Source organism: Boleophthalmus pectinirostris, unplaced genomic scaffold (assembly GCF_026225935.1).
Source record: "Boleophthalmus pectinirostris isolate CB_2022bp ecotype Guang Dong unplaced genomic scaffold, ASM2622593v1 HiC_scaffold_8, whole genome shotgun sequence".
In the NCBI taxonomy this organism is placed as follows: Eukaryota; Metazoa; Chordata; class Actinopteri; order Gobiiformes; family Gobiidae; genus Boleophthalmus; species Boleophthalmus pectinirostris.
Genome location: NW_026571515.1, coordinates 28,696,131 through 28,719,014, shown reverse-complemented (window position 1 = coordinate 28,719,014; position 22,884 = coordinate 28,696,131). Strand labels below are relative to the sequence as shown.

General features: G+C 38.1%; 1 protein-coding gene across 1 annotated transcript in view; it reads left to right on the top strand.

The window, feature by feature from the left end:
- Positions 1-22,410: 22,410 nt before the first annotated feature.
- si:dkey-178k16.1 (band 4.1-like protein 1) overlaps positions 22,411-22,884 on the top strand; it is a 36,924-nt gene continuing 36,450 nt past the window's right edge. Inside the window, exon 1 of the mRNA XM_055165919.1 lies at positions 22,411-22,491. Coding sequence (XP_055021894.1) covers positions 22,420-22,491 — 72 coding nt within the window. The 5' untranslated portion in view covers positions 22,411-22,419. The remainder of the gene's footprint in view (positions 22,492-22,884) is intronic.

Genomic DNA, 22,884 nt, shown 5'->3' with positions numbered 1-22,884 from the left:
TCGCCAAAACTTATAGAGGCAGGAGAAACAAGTACTTTACTCATTCAGGTGTCAAGAGCGCACAATAAAGACTCCACAAGGTTAAACTACAGATACAGTGAATAGATGAAAAATGGAAGATAGTAATAAAAGTGTACAGTAGCATTATCTGTTACTCCTGGATGAAAACTACATAGACCTTAGAGGAAATAAAAACTTTGTTCATTCATGTCAATTAGACTGCTTCGTAAATAGTATGGGTTTCACAATAAATATAGTATCATGAGCTCAAATCACAGACAGGGCTGGGGGATATGACAATTGAATTGAATTGTGATCTCAACCCTGTGATGGTATGCTATTTTTGCATGATTCCCTGCTTTTTAAACTTTCCACCACCCACTCTTCCTTTTGGTGAGTCTTTGTTATGCTCTGAGAGAGAGTCAGATGGATACAGCCAATCATGAGGAAGAGTAAACTTTCCAAAACAGCCAATAGCTCTACACACTTTTGTGAGCTTTAAGTCGTCTTATAATGCTGTTACCTCTTCAAAAACATACCCGGAGTTGTGTTTGTTTCATTCACACATGTTTGAATAACCCTTTATTATTAGGCTGCACTGAAAAAAATAACTTCTCAGGGGGTAGTAAAATATATCAAATCAACTGTGGTAATTTTTACTGAAATAGCATAATTTTGTAAGAACTACAATTTATTTAATAGCAATGGACAAAATGTACTCATTTTATTCATGTAGTCGAAGCATTGTGGTTAATGAGTAATTTCTGCTATATAATCACTAATACATTTAAAGGTTTTACAGTCACTACTCACAGACACAGAAATACTAATATCACAGTCCTTCAAGATAATCCCTGCACTTGGCGGCTACGTGTTTGGGCTGGGGAAGCAGTAGCTCAGTTGATCCGAAGGGTGGTGGTTCGATTCCCACTTTTGAGCTTAAAAAAAAAAAAAACATAATCGGAAGAGCGATCAGATCCACTGACCCACAGGCTGGCTGTGTGATTCTAGCTCCCACAGATAAATGTTGTTGTTGTGTCCTTGGGCAGGACACTTAACCTATCTTGCCCCTAGTGTCTGTGTACACTGGTGAATGGTTCTTTGTTGTAAAGCATTTTGCGTGCCTTGAAGGTGGAAAAGTGCTATATAAAAATGTACCATTTATTATACATCAGTAAATATTAAACATATAATATGTACTTATTATTTCATCAGAGCAATGCCATTAATTAGGACAATAGTTTATATATTTTACTTATTTATTTACATAAATATGACTTCTAAAAAAAAAAAAAAAAAAGAGTAACAGTTACTCAGTAAATTCATGACTGTTAATGGTGGTGGTAAATACATTTTACTTAATACTGACAAGTAAACTGTACCCGTCTGGTATTACAGCAATAACATTTACTTAAAAAAGTGCAGTACAAGTTATCTTCAGTGTGTCTACATCTCCAATGCTCAAAAGGCTCTGATCCAACTTGTGATGTCATGTTGTGGTAGTTTTCAAGTTAACAGCTACCTTTTACTTTTAGCTCAGTAGAGATTGGCTTTTACAGGGATTAAATCATCCAAATGATTCTAGTGAAGATGTGTGGAGTTTTAAATATAATGAACACTTTCTGTATAAACACATCACAAGATGGAACAGAGTGTTTTCCATTTGAGAGAAGAACACAGACTAAACATGCAGTTTGTGTGTTAAAGATTTGTGTAAATATAACAAAACACAACCCCAAGTATGTTTTTAATGAAGAAACAACATAACTTAGATAAGATAAATAAGATAAAACCTGTAATTCATCTATACAATATATTGGAATCCTCTCTCAGATACACAAAGCTGAGCAGATAACCCTGAACTGAAGCGAGGCACAGTCCCCTCAGGCCTTCCTTCTGTGTGCCGGATGAACTTGCAGGCTCATTGCTTTGGAAGTCCATTCATCTATCTCTGTTGTGCAGCGACAAGATTTGTAGCAGCCGCGCTAACGTACGGGCTACGCTAGTGTGCCTCCGAGTCTGCTGAGCTCCGGACAACCCACTGCACTGAATGTATGTGCGAGCTGCCCAAGGACACATGGCCTCGCCCACTTCCCCTCCCTCCTCCTCCCTTTCCCCTGTACTGTACCTGTGTCCCGCCCAGGCCCGGGATTGATGGACGATCTGTGGATGTCATTAAGTGGAAGTAGTGTTGCATGATTAGATGGAAGGGCTCATTGGGAGGGGGCAGTTATTGGCCGGTATAGTGGGTGGCTTCTGCAGATGGGAGCTCAGGAGCATATGGAGCATACAGGGAACACTACAGTTACTCGTCTGTGTTTTGAATTTCAATGAGAAGGTTTTCTAATAGTCACCTGGCTCACACGTGTTTACTTATATTTTAATTCATTCATGTTTTCAGACATAATGGATGTTTTGATCTATAGCAGATAAAAATATGCAAAAAGATAATAGAGATGTTTTATGGTCTGATTATACATAATGCAAAATTTACTCTTGTGAGCTTTATTCCATGTTGGAGTTGTGTTTTGGTTTCAGTTTGAAAGAAGAAGTCAGCCTAAATATGCTGGATCTGTGTGTGTAACATGTGTCAGTGAAACACCTCCATGTATGTTTTTGATGAGGAACGTCTTAACTTAGATCAGAAAATAGTGTAACATGGGCCCTTTAAATATCCTAAAATCATCATTGTACACCATTTCAGCCTGACATGATGTTATTTGGCCAAGAAAAAAGTCTTTTTTTAACTGAAATGCATATTTATTTGTATTATTCATAGATGGGTAGCTTGTACCTGGCACCAAATTGGTCCACTATGGTTTAGACCAGGGGTTTTCAAATTGGGTGAATGTGAGCCTCCCCTCAGCATAGGTAAAGACACCTGAGACCCACCTCCCTCCCAAATTCCCATCCACCTGCCCTACCCCACACAGGCCTTTGAAGTAAATGCATCTTTTCTGATAATGATGAGTTTTTTTGCAACAGCAAATAATTTCCAACTTCATGCAGGTGTAATTGAGATGACTTTTAACATCACTGAACAGCAGTAGGTCACAGGACTAAACCAGGTCTAAACCAGGTCTAAATCAGGACTAAACCAGGACTAAACCAGGTCTAAATCAAGTCTAAACCAGGTCTAAACCAGGTCTAAACCAGGACTAAACCAGGACTAAACCAGGTTTAAATCAAGTCTAAACCATGTCTAAACCAGAACTAAACCAGGACTAAACGCACCCACATTGTGCAGTCCCACTCCTGCCCGCAAAGAACTGTACTGTAGTTTGCACTGCTCCTGCCCACACCTACAATAAGCTTTCAAAATGTGTCCTGCGGGAGAGTGCTGTACCCCGAGACCACAGAGCAGGGTGTCTGCAAAGCACGAACGGGCGACGGCTGCGCTTAGCTCTGTGAGGCACGAAGCTCTGCACCGGTCTTTTCGCCTGTGGTCACCCAACAGTCTAAGCGGGCGCATCTCTGGCCCGTCCCGACACTCAGTCTTGGTTCAGTTCTGGTTCAGTCCTGGTTTAGTCCTCCTGATTCAGTCCTGGGATCAGTCCTGGTTTAGTCCACCTGTGTTGTGCCTCCCCGGTGGCTCTTTGGGCCACTGCTGGTTTAGACTGTTCCTCATTCAATTAAAAACATAAACAGCATATGTCACCATTTGCTTTCTGCTGCACTTTCTAAACACTGCTTTGTAATTCAATTGAACTTTGCAACCATATAATACAAGCATATGATCTAATCTAATTTAACACAAATTAGAACTTTATTGTTTATATCAGCAAATATGCTTCCTAGACTCATTTACTGGGTGCAATTATGTAACAAGAGAGCCCCAGTTGATTTGACTCAATAAGTGATGATGATATATGGATTTTGACATAGCAGAAGTAGAAGATGCACTTATGTAGTAGTGAATGTCCCATCCCATTACAACAGAACAGTTACATGTGGTTATTGTTGCTCCTGCAGTAGTTCTAATGGCCTATAACCTGATTTGTCTTTGCCTATTCATTTCCTCTATCTCACAGCACAACTATCATCTGGATTTCTTTGTATCGTTATAATAAACTCGATGTTATAGGCTGTGGTGCATGCACTGGTTTGCATAGTAAACTGCTATTGAATCTGAATGGTTACAATTATCAAATCACAGAGACAATATAATGCACTCTGACACAACTAAAAAACAAGAAAATATACTTTCTTTTTATGAGAAAAACATATGACTGTAATTTAGAATTCTAACTACAATTTCTGAAATTATGAGATTCACAATAGTTTCACAATACATGTTTAAATCTTGTCAAATGTGAATGCTCCTGAATGTGTTTAAAATGGACATTGTAGAGGTATATTGGTTGTCTGATATATTCGGCTGATATTTGGACTTTTAGCATATTGGATATTGACCTTAAATCTCTTAAATCTGCAACACAGGCCAATATTTTGTTTTTGCTGACCTGCAGTCTAAAAATACCCACTGAGCTGTATTTCAACAATTTAGTGCAAAGAGATAACTGCTGAAAATGTGACTATGCTGCTCTCTGGTTTGTGGTGAAAAATGTGTGATGATGTGGATTTAAATTGCAGAATTTGGGGAAAAAGAAATCAAAACTTGCCATACATCTCAGCCCACAAATATAGGCAAAGCTCATTGGCCATTGGTTTCTCTGGATTCTAAACAATCGGTTGATCTCTAATACACTGTGAACTTAATCTTTATCTGGAAAAAAATGCTAAAATAATTGTAACCTACTTATCATTAAATTGTGCAGCCCTATACTTGTATTAAGACCAAATTTATCTTTCTACAGTTGGGTTTTCTCTGTGCTGTAAATGTGATTGGTGTGGTGCCATGAGCCCGGTGAATCTGCAGGTAAATGGCTGCAGACCAAGCCTCTCTGATAGTTGTTAGAAGGACATCTGCTGCATAAGGAACAGAGAGCACGTCCTGTGGTGTCCCATCTGCCCCTCATGATCAGCTCCTTTATATTCAGGCTACACTTTTGATTTAGGCCTTTAGAACATGGGGAATGACTCTCTAGGTCTTTAGTTAGGACTATAATGATATCAAACAAAGAAGAAAGATATATTTTTTTTCAATCTTTGGTTCTCTACAACAAGGATCTTTCTCCACACCTTAAAGCAGACCTATTATACCAAATCACCTTTTCAGAACTTTAATGTTACAGTTGCTTTCTCTCATCATTTACCCAAACTTGTATTTGGAGTGATTTGTGCTTGTTTGAGCAATCTTAAAAAGCTTATTTTCAAGATGCAATTTTGCCTATCGAGCGTCATTTTCAGTGCCACCGGCATACGCCCACTGCTCTAGACTAACTTTGTTCAACATTTTTATTTTCTTAATCAGTGATACCCGTAGGATTTGGCAGTGTTGTGTAGTCATTTTGGTATGAAATGAAAAAGAATCCACTACTCTGCAGTTTTCTAATGTAGAAGTTAGCTGACTTGTTTCTTTTATTAAGTAGTTTTAAATGAATATTGCAATTTAAACATAATACATATTGCAAATTGTAACATAATGATTCATGGGTATCACAGATTATAAATAGTAGACATAAGTACAATAGGTCTTTAAGCCTGGATCTTGGACAGGAGTATCTAGATGGAGAATTAGTGCAGGCCGACTGTGCACGTTTGTGGGTGCTTACCACTTCTCAACCACAATGGTCCAAAGACTATTTGCTGCGATCTTTATTTTAGCCTATAATATAATATTACGTGAGTACACAGGAGTTACTGGATTTGGGGTTGTGCTGTACAGAACAAAGATAAAGGACACCATTTTCTCAAAAAATTTAACATGAAGAATCCACTTCTTTCAGACATGATAGATAATATTGTGCAATTTAAAATATTTAATTAAACTGGTTTGACACCAATTTATCATAACACTTCTACAACTACTACTATTTTCTGTACTTTGGTGTTTGGGATGAGAATGCTCTAGGCCTGAACTTGTGTAGTGTGTCTCTGTCAGACTGATGTATAGGGTCCATCTCTGTGTCCCATTTTTCTATTGCTCTAGAAAAGTCCCTATGGACTATATTAAGTATCCTCATGGTCTTATGAAAGAACTACAACATGAAATATAGAATTTATGTAGCAAACTGTTGAAAAAAAAAGAAAGTCTTGCCATGATTACAATTTTGAAGTGTTTTGAAATTTGTCAAAAGTTTCGTTTACATTCAAGAGTTACTTTTAAAATGGTAAGTGGACAGTGTGTTACAATGTTAATGTATTCATATTCCATATCCAGATTTATTTTTTATTTTTTGCTGTCTATTTTTCAACATTTCAATGTGTCCATCATGTTTAACTGCAAGTATATGTTGTTGTAATACCTATGACACATGTAATTATATTCTGTATTTAGTGAGTAATTCATTGTATTTTCGAAGGTGTCATCTGAACATTACTGCTATACTTTGTAGTTACTTGTATTTTTACTGTTTTTGGGTTGGTCAGAGTTATATTTAGTGTGGGAGATCTGAGCTACTTTCCTAAGATGTATTGAGCATTGTGGCTGTTTTTAGGGCAGTCTTCTCACTGTCAGTAAATATAGATGGAGACTGTGGACTACTGTAAAACAAAAGGTCATATCTGATACTGGCTTTGTTTTCACCACTGACAATGAAACTACATTTGTCTAAGAGTCATAAAAAAGGTATTTAAAAAAAAAACACTATGTAACTTTTTTTCCTGCACCTGCCTGACTCCATGGACATAGTATTGCTTTGTCAAGAATGTTTCAGCTCAATGGTATCTATCTCCATGAAAACTTAAAGGTCAGATCAGTGGAGAGGTGATCCTGTCTCACATTTTTCAAGGTCTGTTGAGCAACTAAACATAAAGGGCCCATTTTGCCCTGATTTATGTTAGAATGTTGTTTCCTCATCAAAGACTTGTTTTGTGTTTTGTTTCATCCTCACATGTTTAACACACAAATCCTACAGATTTAGGCCGAGTTCTTCTCTCAACTTTTTAAACAGCACGCACCTTCACTAGAATCATTTGGATAATTTTAGCCCTTCCAATCTTTGCTAAACAAAAGCTAAAAGGAGCTGTTAACTTGAAAACTACCACTTCATGACATCATAAGGTGGAACAGAGCATTTTGACCTTTGGAGATGCAGAGAGACTAATAAAAGGGTTACTACAACATGTGTGAATGAAACAAAACACAGCTCCAAGGATGTTTTTGATGAGGTAACAACATTCTAACATGACTTAAAGCTCAGAAGAGTCATTTTTATTATTTTTTTTAATATAGGACCTTTAAACTGTAAACCAATCATTGACATGGGTAATGCCTCTGCAGACACAACTGTCTCCACCCTCAGAAAGCACTTTGTTGTACTACCTGTCCTCAAATATAAGTTAAATATATGCATGATATAAATAATATGAGTAGCTGTCTGTGAAACAGTGGTCACTCTGTTTTGATATGTATGTAACTGGCATTTCTGTATAAATACTCAGAGCTCAGATGCTCTGGGAGGAGATGGAGAGAAGGGACTTGAAGAGGTAACTGGAGAGAGGAGCCTGAGGAGAAACTTTTGGTCTTTGGCAAGGGCAAGTCTTGGCCCTGCCCATATCTGTTGTAACAAAGAATAAACCTTTGTCTGTACTCCAAAAATGCATCAGGCTTCGCAACTGGAGTAATTATTTATCATCAAGAGATACATATTTTTTTCCACAACCGCAGGATTTGGACTCCTACCATAAAAGTGACATCCTGCATTACAACTCTTAAATGACTGTTAGATATCATGTCCAAAATAGATGCATGATAAAATGTAAACACTGTGGTCCCTTTGCTCTGATGACATCTGAGATAAAGTCAGTAGTTAAAATCACATTAGGAGTGTGACAGCACTGTCCATCAAAACATCCATTTAAACATGTTCTAGTTTGATTGGACATTTTGGTTCGGACACATAATACATTCCTCTGACAGATAGAAAAGAGAAATGGTAAACCAGCTCTGATGTTAATATTTTAAGGAACCGTACAGTTGGCCACTCCACCCACAGAAATTTATTTTATAACAGAACAAATACTTGATTCTTATAATAATTAGTTTGCAAAAGTACCACGGCCAACTATCGATAACAACTGCTTTTCATATTCAAAGTTTCATTAATGAAAAGTGACCCATACTTTAACATTTCTGGTAATTTAATGGTGAAGTGTAGAAACTGTATTTGACATGATATAATTTAAACATTTATCACTGGTTAAATTGTCTGTAAAATGGAGAAAATTACATCTAAAGAGTCAAATTAGTTCAAAAGTTCACTCTTTCATTTTAGCTGTATATGAAATTTAAGATTATTATTATTTTTGCCGTAATTACAAAATGGTTGGTTGGAGTCATGAAAAAGAAGTCAAGATCTTTCTTTACTGCTAAAACCAGGGCGCTGTTTGAGAAATGACCCATTAAATCCGTATTTCTCCATGTGTAAACCAAGCCACCAGCCCTTCCTAGTCTTTTACAGGCTAAACTCCCACAGCGTCTGGAAGCTAGCTCCTCTGTGGTGTTAAAGACTTGGGATTTTGCAGATCGCATTATGTTTTCCTGCACAGCGGTCGGATCTGCCAAAGGAGAGCAGAAATTCTCTTCACACATCACATCCACACTGGTTAATGCTACACTTTGATCTTAAAGCTGCAAAACTGAGCAATTACTATCACCCCAAACACAAGGACGAACAGGCATGTTTTAAGAAGGGAAGCCTGGTGCCTGTTGACTAATTTATGTTTAATTTTGTGTGTTTGATATATGAGCAGCAAAATGGATAGGAGCATTAACTGACACATTTGATCTTATGCTTGTTCATGTCATTGCAAATGTAATACGAAATGGCTGTTCTGTACCACGACTCTAACTCTAAAGTCTAAAAGTGGATTCTGCACATTTAAAGGTGTGCTGTGTAGCTTTTCGGTGGGGGTCCATCTCCTTCTTGTTTCCATGGATATGTCATTGCTCTGCTTATGTTCATTAAATCATATGACATTAAACCGCTCTACCTTACATTTATTCAATTACAGGTGGTTTTATAGCTCAAAAATACTGGTTAAAAACAGGCACTTTGACTGTGAACAGGATTGCCTCTTCATAGATCTGACTTGTAACTTGGTCTGGTTTGGTCTCCATGAAGATGAAGAAAGGTTTAATGCCATACTGTAAAACATTCAAGACAAAGCAATGAGGAAAAGCATTTGATGGACCCCCTATTTGAAAAGTGAGAAAATTAAATTAAAATTATTATGGACTTTTAACATAAATACAAGTAGTTTGATGCAGTCCATGTATCATTCGTTCATTAGTTTTTCAAAATAAAACCAGAAATAAGAAAATGAAAAAACAGCTATTTTCTTCATGATTTGTCTCCAAAACCAAAATGAAAAAAATGGATAATGGCTTGATTTTTTTTAGAGTTTTTGATTTTGTGTTTAAATTAATAATGGAAAAAAAGGACAATGGCCACTTCCCTTTTTTTGTGACTTAAACTGCGATGCCGGACTTTTGCGCCGTATTCGGACTAAACCAGGACTGAACCAGGACTAAAACAGGTCTAAACCGGTCTCGGTCCTGGTCTGGTCCTGGTCTCAGTCCTGGTCTCAGTTCCGATCTGGTCCTGGTCTGGTCCCGGTCTCAGTCATAAACCAGGACTAAACCAGAACTGAACCAGGACTAAACCAGGACTGAACCAGGAGTGTCAGGACGGGCCCGGAGGTGCGCATGTGTAGACTGTTGGGTGATCAGAACTGAGACCAGGACCAGACCAGGCCGGAGACCAGGACTGAGACTGGTTTAGACCTAGTTCAGTCCTAGTTTAGACTTGGTTCAGTCCTGTTTTAGTCCTCTTTTAGTCCTGGTTCAGTCCGTATGTGACGCAAAAGTCCGGCATCGCAGTTTAAGTCATGGAAACAGGAAACGGCCATTATCCTTTTTTTCTCCATTATTCATTTAAACACAAAATCAAAAACTCAAAAAAAAAATAAAATAAAAAAAAAATCATTATCTGTTTTTCCATTTTGATTTTGAAGACAAATAATGAAGAAAGTAGTTGTTTTTTCCTTTTCTTATTTTTGGTTTTTCTGGACAACAATCTGTTACTGCGCTGGAGTCGTACAGTGCGTCATTTCAGGCAGAGGAGACGCGTGTCCCTCCCATGATGCATTTCGAATAGTCCGTTTGTCCATACTGTCTAGGGTTTGGACCCGGGTTCGCGTTCACACCAGAGGAACCGCACCAAAGTTGGTCATTTGGTGCGGATTCAAGCGAACCGAGACCACCTCTTTTTTGCGGTCTCGGTCCGCTTGATTTGGTTCGGGTCCGAGTCCGATTGACGCTTTCACACCAACGCAAACGAACCGAACTAACCACTTTTGGTTCGAATGGACCGTTTGGTGCGCACCAAATACTGTCAGTGTGAAAACACCCTAAGACAGGGTCCTATTGCGTTCCTATTACATCAATCCACCGCCCCCTATCTCCCTCTTTCATCAGCGGAGGACACTCAGCCCATCCCTAAATATACACGCTTATACACAACGCTATTCTTTGAGCCTCCAGTCATTTGTGTGAAATAATCTTAACACTAACAGGCCTATTCTCCATCACAGCCAGGTCTGATGACTCATGACACCTGTTCCTACACAGTTATGCTCCCCTGCTGTGAACTCGGCGGTCTCTTTAAAGGAGACACATTATGCTAAATCAACTTTGAATAGCTTTAAGCATGTCATAAAGCGTTCCTCTTATTATTTACTCATTCATTTGCAGTTGTAATTTAAGTGATTCATGGATGTTTGAGTAATATTTATTGGCTTGCAAGCAGCAGTTTTCAGAGCAATGATGCCAAGCCTTTCTCTGAAAATGACTCCTTATACATGCCCACTTACTTTGTTCTTCAATATAGGTTTCAACAGCTTCACATAATGTTGCACAGATTAAATTACAAAACACTGCTATACATTCTGGCTAACTATAACCACAGCTGCCAGTATGGTCCTGCAATACAGTGCTTTGACATCAATGAAAGGTGCACATTAAAATCACCTTTGCTAGTTATAAACCAGTAGTCATTTTAAATCAATAGGTGTAATTCAACACATCATTGCTCTAATCAACCCCTGTTTTCACCATTTTACCCACTACCCTGTACTTACTTTGTTCTCTCATTTTCTTATACATTATGATAACTGTAATAAAAAATACCACGATATGACGGTATACCATAAAGTTGCGTAATTTATAATGTTTAACGAGAACAAGGGATTTCTTAAGTTAAAACGAATTTTAAGATTTAGTTTGCACTTTTAGCCAGTAATATGCTTCTGCTCATCAATTGTGGGTCAATACGGTGTAATGCTGCTCATGTCCGCGTCATGCAGCTGTGCACATTTGGTGCAGCGAGCGGCCAAACAGCATGGATATAGGAGCAACATTTCATCCTCTGAGCTGTTTGGACAAAGCTTGAGGAAGGACGACAATGTGAGGTACCACTCTCAAACACGTTTTACAAAGCGATGTGGTTCTTGTTTTCACTTTTGATAAGCAGTTGTGGAAAAATGATATATATCTTGATGACAAATAATAATCCATTTGCAAAGTCCAGTTCGTTTTTGGAATGCAGAAAAAAACTTTATTTTTATCACAGCAGATATGGACAGGGCTTAGGCCTGCCCTGGCCACAGACCTACAGCTTTTCAGCATCTTCTTGAATCACCTCCTCCAACTCGAGTCCTCTCCAGAGCATCTGAGATCTGAGTTCTGAGATCTGACATCTGAGATACAGAATTACAAGGGTACATGCATATTACAGCAGAGTAATAATAATAATAGTAATATAATATATTTTATTTATAAAGCACTGTACAAACAACACAATTAAAAAGTATATACGAGAAGACTAGACATTAAAAGTGGTTCTAAATAAATGGGTTTTTGGCAGTTTTTGAAAGTTGAGAGTTGAGTACAGTCACAGATTTGCTGAGGTAGTGAGTTCCAGAGGGTGGGAGCAGCAATGAAGAAGGCTCTGTCTCCCCGGGTTCGGAGCTTGGTCCTATGGAAGGAATAGGAGGTTGGCGTTGGAGGAGCAGAGGGAGCAGGATGCAGCAGCTTAAAGATGTAGGGTGGGGCCTGGCTGTGGAGGGCTTTGACATTTTGAGGACTTTTCATCATCAAGAATATTTAGGTTTACATTGTTAATCGCTATGACAACTGTACTAATGTTTAATTAAAGCTGCTTATCATTTACAGCTACATCCCCTGCCATTGGGCACTGCAGTTTTCTAACACAGGAGTCAGTGGACTTGTTTCTTTTAAGTAATTTTAGATCAATATTGCAATTTAAAATGTCCAAATGATAACATAATGATGCATGGGGTTCATAGATTATAAATATATTGCAGATGTAAGCACTATATGTCCTCTTTAACACTGGCCTAATTCTGTGTTTGATAGCTACTATGCATCCACAAGCTGTCAGAGCCCCATATTTTCACTATACTGACATACTTTATTGACACTACATTTGACAGAGCAGTGGCGTATGAAGCATGGGCTGCTGGGTAAACTGACGCTTGCCCGAGGACGCAGACATCAGTTCTCCAAAACAAAATTGTCAGAAGCTTTAGTTTGGGCGGTGTCAGGAAGATGGATGCAGAGAGGGCAAGAGGGAACGGCGTGGTGTGGACATAACTCTAGCGCAGATCATCAGCTCTCATGTTCCCTGGCATCGACAGCAGGTGGATACAGGACGAGAGGTTTATAGTGTTTTTTAATATTGTGTGATGAATGGATGTACTGACTGATATTGAGTGGATCTAGCTTTACCCAGTGACTGAATGAATTATTGTATTAATAAATGTTTACTCTAGTCTGGTCTACATACATTTGATTTTATCTACAGGTTATCTTAGGGACTACAAGTGGAAGTGAACAATTTAACAATTACTTAATAACCCCGTTTGTATAGGTCTGTTTGTTTTTATGTACATAGTCTCTGATGAATAAACAACTAAACTAAGCTTAAAAGTACACTATGTAACCTTTGTGGTAGAGGGTCCACTGCTTATTTCAAAGGAGACAACAGTCGACACCCCAAGATTAAGTTACAGGTCGTTTGTGGAGAGGTGTCCATGGTCACTATAAGAATACATTTGGATTTTTGTTACGTTAGTTTTGTTAAAAGACAGAAACTTTCCAGGCAAAGCAATAAAAGCAAGTGTGTACTATTTAAACAATGAATTTCCAATGCTTTTTTGGGACAAATTTGAATAACTTTGCAAATTTAGTTCATTTTACATTTCATATTGAGGTGTGCATTGTGCGCTCTGGCTCAATGTGCCTATTCAAGATGCTGTGGTGGTCTCCAACTGTGTAGCTCTGTCCACAGTGAATGCATGTGAGGGTGACGTATCCTGCACCAGGCCTATATATAGCCTTCAACCATCTTCAGTCCCTGACAATACTTTAACCTATTTTTGACCACAGTGAGGTTCAAGCCATCATTTAGGAACCTGTCTTGTCCATGGAGGTAAGCCTATAGTAGCCCAAAGCTTTCCAAAAATAGTTCTTATTTGTTTTGAGGACACTGGAGGCTGTGTTGATAATTCCAAGCATATCTGTCCCAACCCAACCCGTCCCGCTCCAGTGACACCAGCCTTTTGTCGCAGTATGATTGACGTCCGGACTATTTTGAGAGTTATTTCTGCCTCGGTGAGCGTGCTTTTCTGCATCGAACAATGATCTCGACAAATATCACGGGGTTCAAATGCTTAGTAATGATTTCAACTGGCAAAGCAGAGGAAACAGCTGGTTCCTTCTGCAGCCCACACACCAAAATGACCACAAATGAAGTCTATGACATGCTGAAGTCTGCTTATCTGCTGTTGTCTTAAAGGATTGTCCATAACATAACTAATCCTTCTAAACTGTGGCTTATCTTACTGATACCTGAAGCAGAATTACACAGACAGCACACTTAGGCACAACAAAGCATTGATCTGATTTGGAGATACAATCTGCCTCTCCGGATAGACAGAAACTAATCTTTGGAATGTTACTGGAATGACAATAGGAACATTTGAGCAATCTCAACCAATTATTGAAAAACTTTAAACATGGATGTTAAGAATTGCATGGACATGTTTTGACTAGTGGATGAATAAACACAATTTTCCACATGGACTCCCAAGTGTAAGTTGTCACAGCATGTATTGCTGTAATGCTGCATTCACATCAAAATAATACTAGTTTTGTTTTGTTTTATACAAAGACTTTTCAGTATATTTCTGATTCACCATGTTGAACTAGGGATGCACTTCTCCAGCTTTTTCAGTTCTGCTCCCGATATTGATACTGTGTCTCTAAATGGTTACATTTATATAGCACTTTTCTACCTTCAAGGCTCTCGAGGCTCTTTACACCAAGAAACCACTCACCTATTCACACACACATTCATACACCAGTGTATGCAGACACTTATTTCTTTAAAACACAGTTAACTTTTTACGCAAGAGATCAAATCGTGTTATGCAACTGTTATTTATCCTTCAAATAACTGCAGGACAGATTCATATGAATTGAAGTTCAAACATAAAACTTTCTAGGCTAAAATCATCATTACATCTACAGTAATTAAATGCCCAATGAGGATATCAGCTTAACCAATATCAAGGAATCGATACTCTATCCAACTAATTTTTCAGTATCTGATATTCTATTCTGGTATCAGTATTGGTTCATCTCTAGTCTGAGATTTTTTATTTCTTGCAGTAACTTTTCATTGAACCACCATTGTACCACAGCATCAATATTTCACATAAGTACGAAAGTTTCGATTTCATTGTAGTCTGTACCCTCTTAAATTGTATAACAATGATTAGATTTATCTCATCAGTCAACTGAAACCTGAAAAACGTTAAACTTTCACGATGAATACCTTGGTTCCAAAGAGTCTCAGTTTTGTAATCTTCTTAAAACTTATTTTCTCCAAAGTCTGTCGTCTACATAACTCTGAAGAGCTCTGACCCATTTGCCTCTCCATCATCTGCCTTCAGACATGATTAGGAGTGCACCCAGCAGAACCTCCATGATTGAATCACAAAACGGGCTAAATGAAAGCATTGATTGGCTCTGCGTTGGTGAGAATGTGAGAATACGCCCCGAGTCTTGTGTATAAAGTCTTTCTGTGGTGATTGGTCAACGCATCATTTGACGTCGTCCGCACTGAAAAGGACTATTACACTGGACTGATGGGGCATGCTGGGGATATGAATTCAATTATGACTCACTCACATCTAAATAGAAGACCGTGATGAGGCAAAGATGTTGGACACTGCTTCACAAATAGTGCAGAGTGGTCAGTCAGATGCACTTTGATAATGATCACGACTGAAATATTTGTGTTGAATGAATGAATTCATTTTAGGTGGTCTTTGTTTATTTCAACTATATTTCATCATTGTACTGTTGGATAAAGTATTGTAAGCTCTGAAGAGGGAGAAATATACATGACTACAAAGAAACAAAAATCCATATCCTGGTGTATTTTTAAAAATCTGGCTAAAACAACCACAACAAAAGAATGATGCAAATCTAATGAATGATGTAACCTGTGGCACTGACTCTGTGTTGCAATAGAAAATGAACTTACTTTTTTTTTTTTTTTAGATGTAAGAATCATATCCATAATTTTACACTTATACATAATTCCAGTAATGTGTGGTGACTTTTATGGGTAGGCAAACAGACTTGGGGTGGACATTAATATTTAGCTAATTTACTAACACCACTTTTTATGCATACGACATTGCAAATGAGTATTTATTTTACTGACATAATAAATGCATGTATATTGGCTCAGTATATATGTATTTAATATGTCAACAGTATACAGAGTTAAATGAGAGAGACATAGACCTACATAGTTTATTAATATTTGTATTTTAGACTGTATTTAACACCCTTTTTGTACAAACAGGGCTGTTTGTGGTCTATTTGTTTCTTCACAGATTTGTCCTTTTCCTACACTTTATTTATCCAGCTGAGCCTATTGTTGTCTGTAATTATTATTATGCATCTAGAATCCATATCAATGACATATGACAGCTCTACACATTTGCAATGCACTACACAAAATGTACATTCTTGAAGATCATGAATTGATACTAACAGTGCACTGGTCATACAGGTGCACTTATAACACGGCCTCACTTATAACAGTCTCACTTATAATACTGTCTCACTTGTAATACTACCTGATGTGTCTCAAATGTCTCGTCACAACAGCGCGGTTTCGCTCACCTCTTACTGATGCAAAACTATGTCTTTCCTGAAGAAAAGTCCTGTATTTCCCTGAAGTGAAGTAGTTATCTAATCTATATAATTTTGGAATGATTAGTATCATCCATATTTGTTATTATTGTAATGATTCTCAAACTATGGTACAGTCACACAACTGGGAGTATATGGGCTTCTGGGGGAATGAAAGTTCTCTCCTACCTTGTTTTTATGCACTTCATTTCTCTTTTCTCTTTTTCCCTCTGAAAAGAAATAGTTTAGCTGTGTTTAAGCCTTAGTTTAGACCTGATATAATCTGTTTTATGTCAAATGGTATTCTGAAAGCCTTTTTCTTTAAGAACAACAGGGTTTTCAGTTTTGTTACATTCTTTCACACAAGCTCCTAAGTTTGTCTTGGCATATATTGGACCAATTTCACTTTAAAAACACAAAGTTTGTCCTAACATAACTCCACTGTCTTATGTCCAACCACTTTCTTATTGAGCAGAGTGGACCTCCTGTTGCTGCCATTGAAGCCAATGTAAAGAGCCATGGCGTCCATATTGTTTGGCTTCAGAGGCAGAGACCCAACTCAAATGTGACAATGTAGTTCTTTATGTTCTTTTATGAAACCAGTGGATTTTATAGTGATTGCTTTTGACACCATCCACCATTTTAAAGCCAAATTTCAGACCACCCAAATGACGCTCTAACAACTTAAATAATATCTGATCCTTTTGTACCTATTTCAAAGAACATAATGGCCAGCAAGAAAGAGATTTTTAATGAGTACAACTGTGATCATTTTCTTTAGTGAACATCCAATTTATGAAGGATACTGCACGTTTTAGTCACTGACGCATTTCCTTTAAAAACAGAACTGTTCATTAAATAGCTTTGACTGACAGTGGTAGCACAGCTTGTTAAAAGAAGTGCTTTCTTAAATTGGCTCTCTTCTTTGAGTTTTGCCTTGTCTCGTTGCATAAACATGAGTAAAATTGAGGAGCACAAGTCTAACTATGAATCGATGCGCCAACGTGGCAGGTGAAGCTTGACAAAACAGCTGTAATGGTGAAGTCTTTCTGAGATGGCTTTTGGTTAATAGAACTTTTAGAGGTGAGGGATACATAAAAAAATTCATGATACTGAAATTGTTATTGTTGGAGAAATTGGATATTGGGTATGATCTATTAAAAAAACATTACAAAAGCTAATAAAACTAAAGTAAACTTGGAGTGTAATAATTCTTCTATACATTTGTTTGAAAATAGTAATACATAGAATTTGACCTCTACATTTATAGGAAAGCACTGGATTCCAAAGAAACATTGTTTGATTATCGTCACCCATCAGAAAACAAAACACAGGTTTATTCAATTGATTTTTTTTTTTTTCTCCATCAGTATTATCCCCCTCTTCTTCCTAATTCTAAACATGCATGTTCAATCTTTGTTTGAGTGTTTAGAGTCGTTCTTGGATTAAATTGATTGGAGGAGCAGCCTCTCATGAAGCAGAGTCCTGCTGGGACACAGACTACAGTCTGTAAACACTTAGCAGGAGCTGATAGGATAACCATGTTAATCAATGCCTAATACTAACATTAGCACTTTACAGACATGCACTGAGTCAATGGAGCTTCTCTGTACTCAGAGACTGTGATAGTCAGTGTGCTACGTGAGTGTGCATATTATTATTCCCAGATAGTGATGGAAGTTCTGAATGGTTTAAAGATTTACAGTTTACAGAAATTTTCTGCTAAAAGTGCTGCCTTCCAAACATGATTGTTAATATACTTTCTTTTTATGCTTTATCTCGTAAATGTCATATTGTACAATGGCCTAAGTCACCATTTGGTTTAAAGGAAACAATTAAGTAATTATCTCATTACATTTTGAGGAAGCATGAAGTTTATTTTTTGGAAAATGTAATTGTTGTTGTGTTGGTAGGCATATGTTAACCTTTAATGTCATGAGCACAATTATGACACTTTTGGATATATGCAGTATGTATGAATAGACAAAAGGAGGCAGAAATTTTAGTCTGTCTAATCTGTTCATGACTATGATGGCTAGAATTATTATTATTATTTTTATTATTATTATTATTATTATTTTTTTATTTTTTTTTTTTTTTTTTTATGTATTTATTTATTTTTTTGCATGAGGGACTCAAAACATATGGAGGGGTTGATAGTGAAGTTCAGTTTACAGTGGACATAGCTGCTGTGAAGGAGGATGCTCAGGATGAGACTCAATAAAATGAAACATTTAACTGTATTTGTAAGTATTTTACTACTCAATACTGTATGTTCAGTTTCCAAACACAGAAATGTCATACCAACAGAGCATTCAATTGTTGTTTGATACTATGTCAAAGCAAAATCTACATCGGTTCACTTTACACCTAGTCTAGCGCTTCCTGACACCAATATTGCACTTCCAAGGCAGCTGCAACCCTCTGCACTCACCACCTCCTCTCCTTTACGTCACCATATCTCCATTTTTATCCACCATCTTAGAAACTTCAAACATTATCTTGTGCATTTGAGCCAACATAAGGGACTGTTAAGCTTGTGAACCTATATTCACTTCTATCCCATATAGACTCTTATCTTGCATAATTCCATCCACTTAGCAGCGGCTGCTAACCCAAACAGCCTCTCTCGCTCTGCATGTCAGCTCCATACAGCACTGTGGTCACCTTCAAATGACATGGCCCCATATATCTCCCTAGACACCCATGCAATATCATATAATACAAGCTGCACTATAATCTGACCCTGCTCTCCTGTCTTATAAATGAGTAGTACGTTCATCCCTCCAGTATTTTTAGTCTGCTGCTGTGAATGTGAAGAAAAAAGACTCGGATTAAAACAGGAACTGAACAAGGACTAAATCAGGTCTCAATGCTATCAGGTCTAAAGCAGATTTTAAAGGTGCACATATTGGTGCAGCTATTTTTGTGGAGAGTCTGCCATTTGCTTGTCTACATTAAAATGTTATTGCTTTGCCTGAAATGTTCAACAGTATGATATTAAACTTATATATTTCCATGATGACACACAAGAGACAGAACCAGAACAAGTTGCAGGTCAGATCTGTAGAGAGATCTGTGTAGAGGTGACCCCACTAGCAAGATTGCATGGTTTTATGCAGAAGAAAGACTAAAACACTAAATCCAAACTAGATACAGGTAAAAGTACTGGACTAGATCAGGACACAAACCATGAACACAAATTTGGAATGAGAAAAGTGTTTAATGAACTCCTGTGATGAAGTAATGAAGTCTGTACTGAATCAGGGTGAAATTTAAAGCAGCTTTTAACTGTGTTACAGTTGTTTCCCCTCACCATTTACACTCCTGAAATTGTATTTGCATGATTTATGCATGTTTGAGCAATCTTTAATTGCTTATTTTTACGATGCCATATTGCCGATAAACTCTCATTTTCCCCTCCACCTGTATACACCAACTGCTCTGTATTTACTTTGTTTTCCATTTGTAATTTCTTAACCTGTGATATGCGTTGGATTCTTTTTGTACAAATGAAAAAGAAGTTTGCTGCTTGCTAGTGTGGTCTGCAGCTTTCCATCGGAAGTGCTGACAGCTGCATGGTTCATTGTTGTTATGATGTTTACAGCAACATCAGTTCCTGTTTGGCAGTGCAGTTTTCTTTTCTTTTTTTTCTTCTCCACATCTTCAGGGGGCCCTAACCTGAGGCCAACCACAAAACATCACCACAAAAAAATAAACCTCAACTAATCCAGGTCAAAACCAGGACTAAACCAGGACTGAACCAGGACTAAACCAGGACTAAACCAGGTCTACACCAGGACTAATCCTGGTCTACACCAGCATTAAACCAGGGCTAAACCATTTCAGATCAGACCAAAATAATTCTGATGATTCTTTGCAAAATCTTCTATAGGGCACTGATTTTGAGTTTGTTGTCACATAGTTTCCTGACTCGCGGTGTGTCTGCTGTCTCTGGAGCTGCAGGGCTGATGTAATTTATGCGCTGTGCTTTGTGAGAGGAGAGAGAGGAGCAGCGGTGAAACCAGCCTCTCCACACTGAGAGCTCCTCTGGGAGACAGGGGCGATCCAAGCTCACCTCCTTCTGTCTCTCACTAGGCCCATCTGACCACATTCAAGACACCCATCTACTGTCTGTATGCCAGTGGAGAGAAATAGCAGGATATAAAGCAATCATTTTGTATACACATAATAAAATAGACTGAGAAATCAATACAATATGATTAATAGTATTTTAATGGATAACTTTTCAATAGATTTCAATATGCCTTTCTTATTGAGTGCTACTTTCTTTACTTTTAAGTACTCATATTACAGTATTTTCTGACCTGTTATAATGTTGTTTCTCCATCAAAAATATACCTGGAGTTTTGTTTTGTTTCATTCACACATGTTTAACACACAAATCCTGCTTATTTAGACGTTAGAGTTCTTCGCTCAAACAGAAAACACTCTGTTCCACCTTGTGATGTCGTGGTAATGCAGTAAGTGTCTTTGTGTTTTTAAATTCCATACACTTTCAAGAGAATCATTTGGATAATTTCAGCTTTGGAATTGCCAGTCTCTACTGAACTAAAGGTAAAGGATAGCTGTTAACTTGAAAACTACCACTACATGACATCCTTAGGTGATGAGTATTTTGAGCTTTGGAGATGTAGAGTAATAATGCAGGATTACTCATGAAGCAGAACACAACTCCAGGTATGTTTTTGAGAAGGTAACAACATTATGACATGGCTAAAAGCTCACATGAGTCAGACTTGCATAATGTACAACCTTTAAGAGTGAGGAAGTTGCTACGCCAAATAAGATTGTGTTAGTCATAGCTATTTGCATAAAAGTTGTTAACATAATAATCTGAGTTAGTATTTGCATTTTTAATAAAACAGTTAACTGCGTTGTGTGTTGCATTTGACATGTAAATCTACCTTGCCTTTCCTCTGGTGCCACAGTGGCTGAGTGGCTAGCACTCATGCGCTGATTGGCATGGCAGCTGTGCTTCTGTCAGTGTGCCCCAGGGCAGCTGTGGCTACAATAGTAGCTTACCATCACCAGGGTATAGAGTGAATGAATAATGCTGAATGAATAATACTGAATAATGCTCTGTAAAGCGTCTTTGGGGACAGAAAATGCCTGTGAAAAGCACTATATAAATAAAGACTTACTTACTCTGTTGTGGCATTGTTTCATATGATCTTGTTTAGTGTTACTGGAAGATGCGGCACTACCATTTGGCAAAAGCAGGTGGCTGCCTAGGGCCCCCAAACTTTGGAGGGGCCCCTAATCAGTTGCCCTCAGTGCCACTAATGGCCGAGGCCTCAGAGCAATTTGATTTTCTCTCAGTATGACATTAAATCAGAGTAAAAAATCATATGTAATGGATGTAAACAAAAATGTAATTGTTCTAGCAAAAAAATACAACTATTTCCAGCTCTGGTTATCAAGTAGGCTACCTAAGTAATAAGACAAGTTTTCATATTTCATATACATAGAGATGTGAACAATGGGGAAAAACAAAATAAATATATTCAAAACAAAGCAAAACGGTACATTATAGCGAGGGCCCCAATCTCAAGTTCACCTAGGGCCCCCAAATTGCTAACTCCACCACTGGTTAAAAGTATCATGTGTAACTTTTCTTGTAGGAGGTCTTCTACTTCCTTGTCTTGATGGATGTCATTCCTTTGCCTGAAATATTTCACAGAATGGAATTATGGCATTAAATCAATTTTGCATTTATTGAACTACACCCTGAAAATGCAATCTTACTGTGAGTGCGGTCATCTCTCCACAGATCTGACCTGTAACTTGATTATGTCCATGGAAAATAATAGCTAGCAAGCGTGTGCCATCTAGACTTCTAACCTGCCCATTACTCAGCGTCAGACCTTTAACATGCAGCTAAAATTCAGAAAAGCATTTAGTTTATTTCGTGAGTCAAGCAGTCAGCAGTTCCATTGGCAGATCGGAGTTTTGCACTCAGCACTAATTCGGGAAACAGGAAACCCATTTGATCTGAAGTGTGACTGTGTTTGTGTGTTATAGGACTGCACTCCATTTCCATGACGACGGAGAGGGTTGTTGGCGCGGAGATGAGGAGCGCGATGGAGGCAGACACCAGGAGAGCCAATCAGGTGCGACCTCAGCAGCTGTACATCACTCCACTCAAGTCTCTCCATCATTCATAGCCCCTTCCGTCTCTCTCTCTCTCTTTTTCTCTCTCTGTTTAATATGCAGGAGAGCTGTAGGCACGGGCCAGGCTGCAGCGTCAAGTCTCACTCACTATACTAAAGACTCTGAATACTAGTGAGGGCTTATTCAGCGGTGCCCTCAGCTAATGATAGCGCCCTTCACAAACACGAGTGTATGTTTTTGCTGTTCAGTTTAAAGGGGCACCATACCTTGTAGGTGGAGGGTCTGAAGTCTTCTTTTCTCCATGGACAGGTTCCTGTTTTGCATGTTGCTGCTCCACAAAATGACAAAACTTTGCAATCTCCATGGAGACAAGCAGGTGACTCAACCAAACC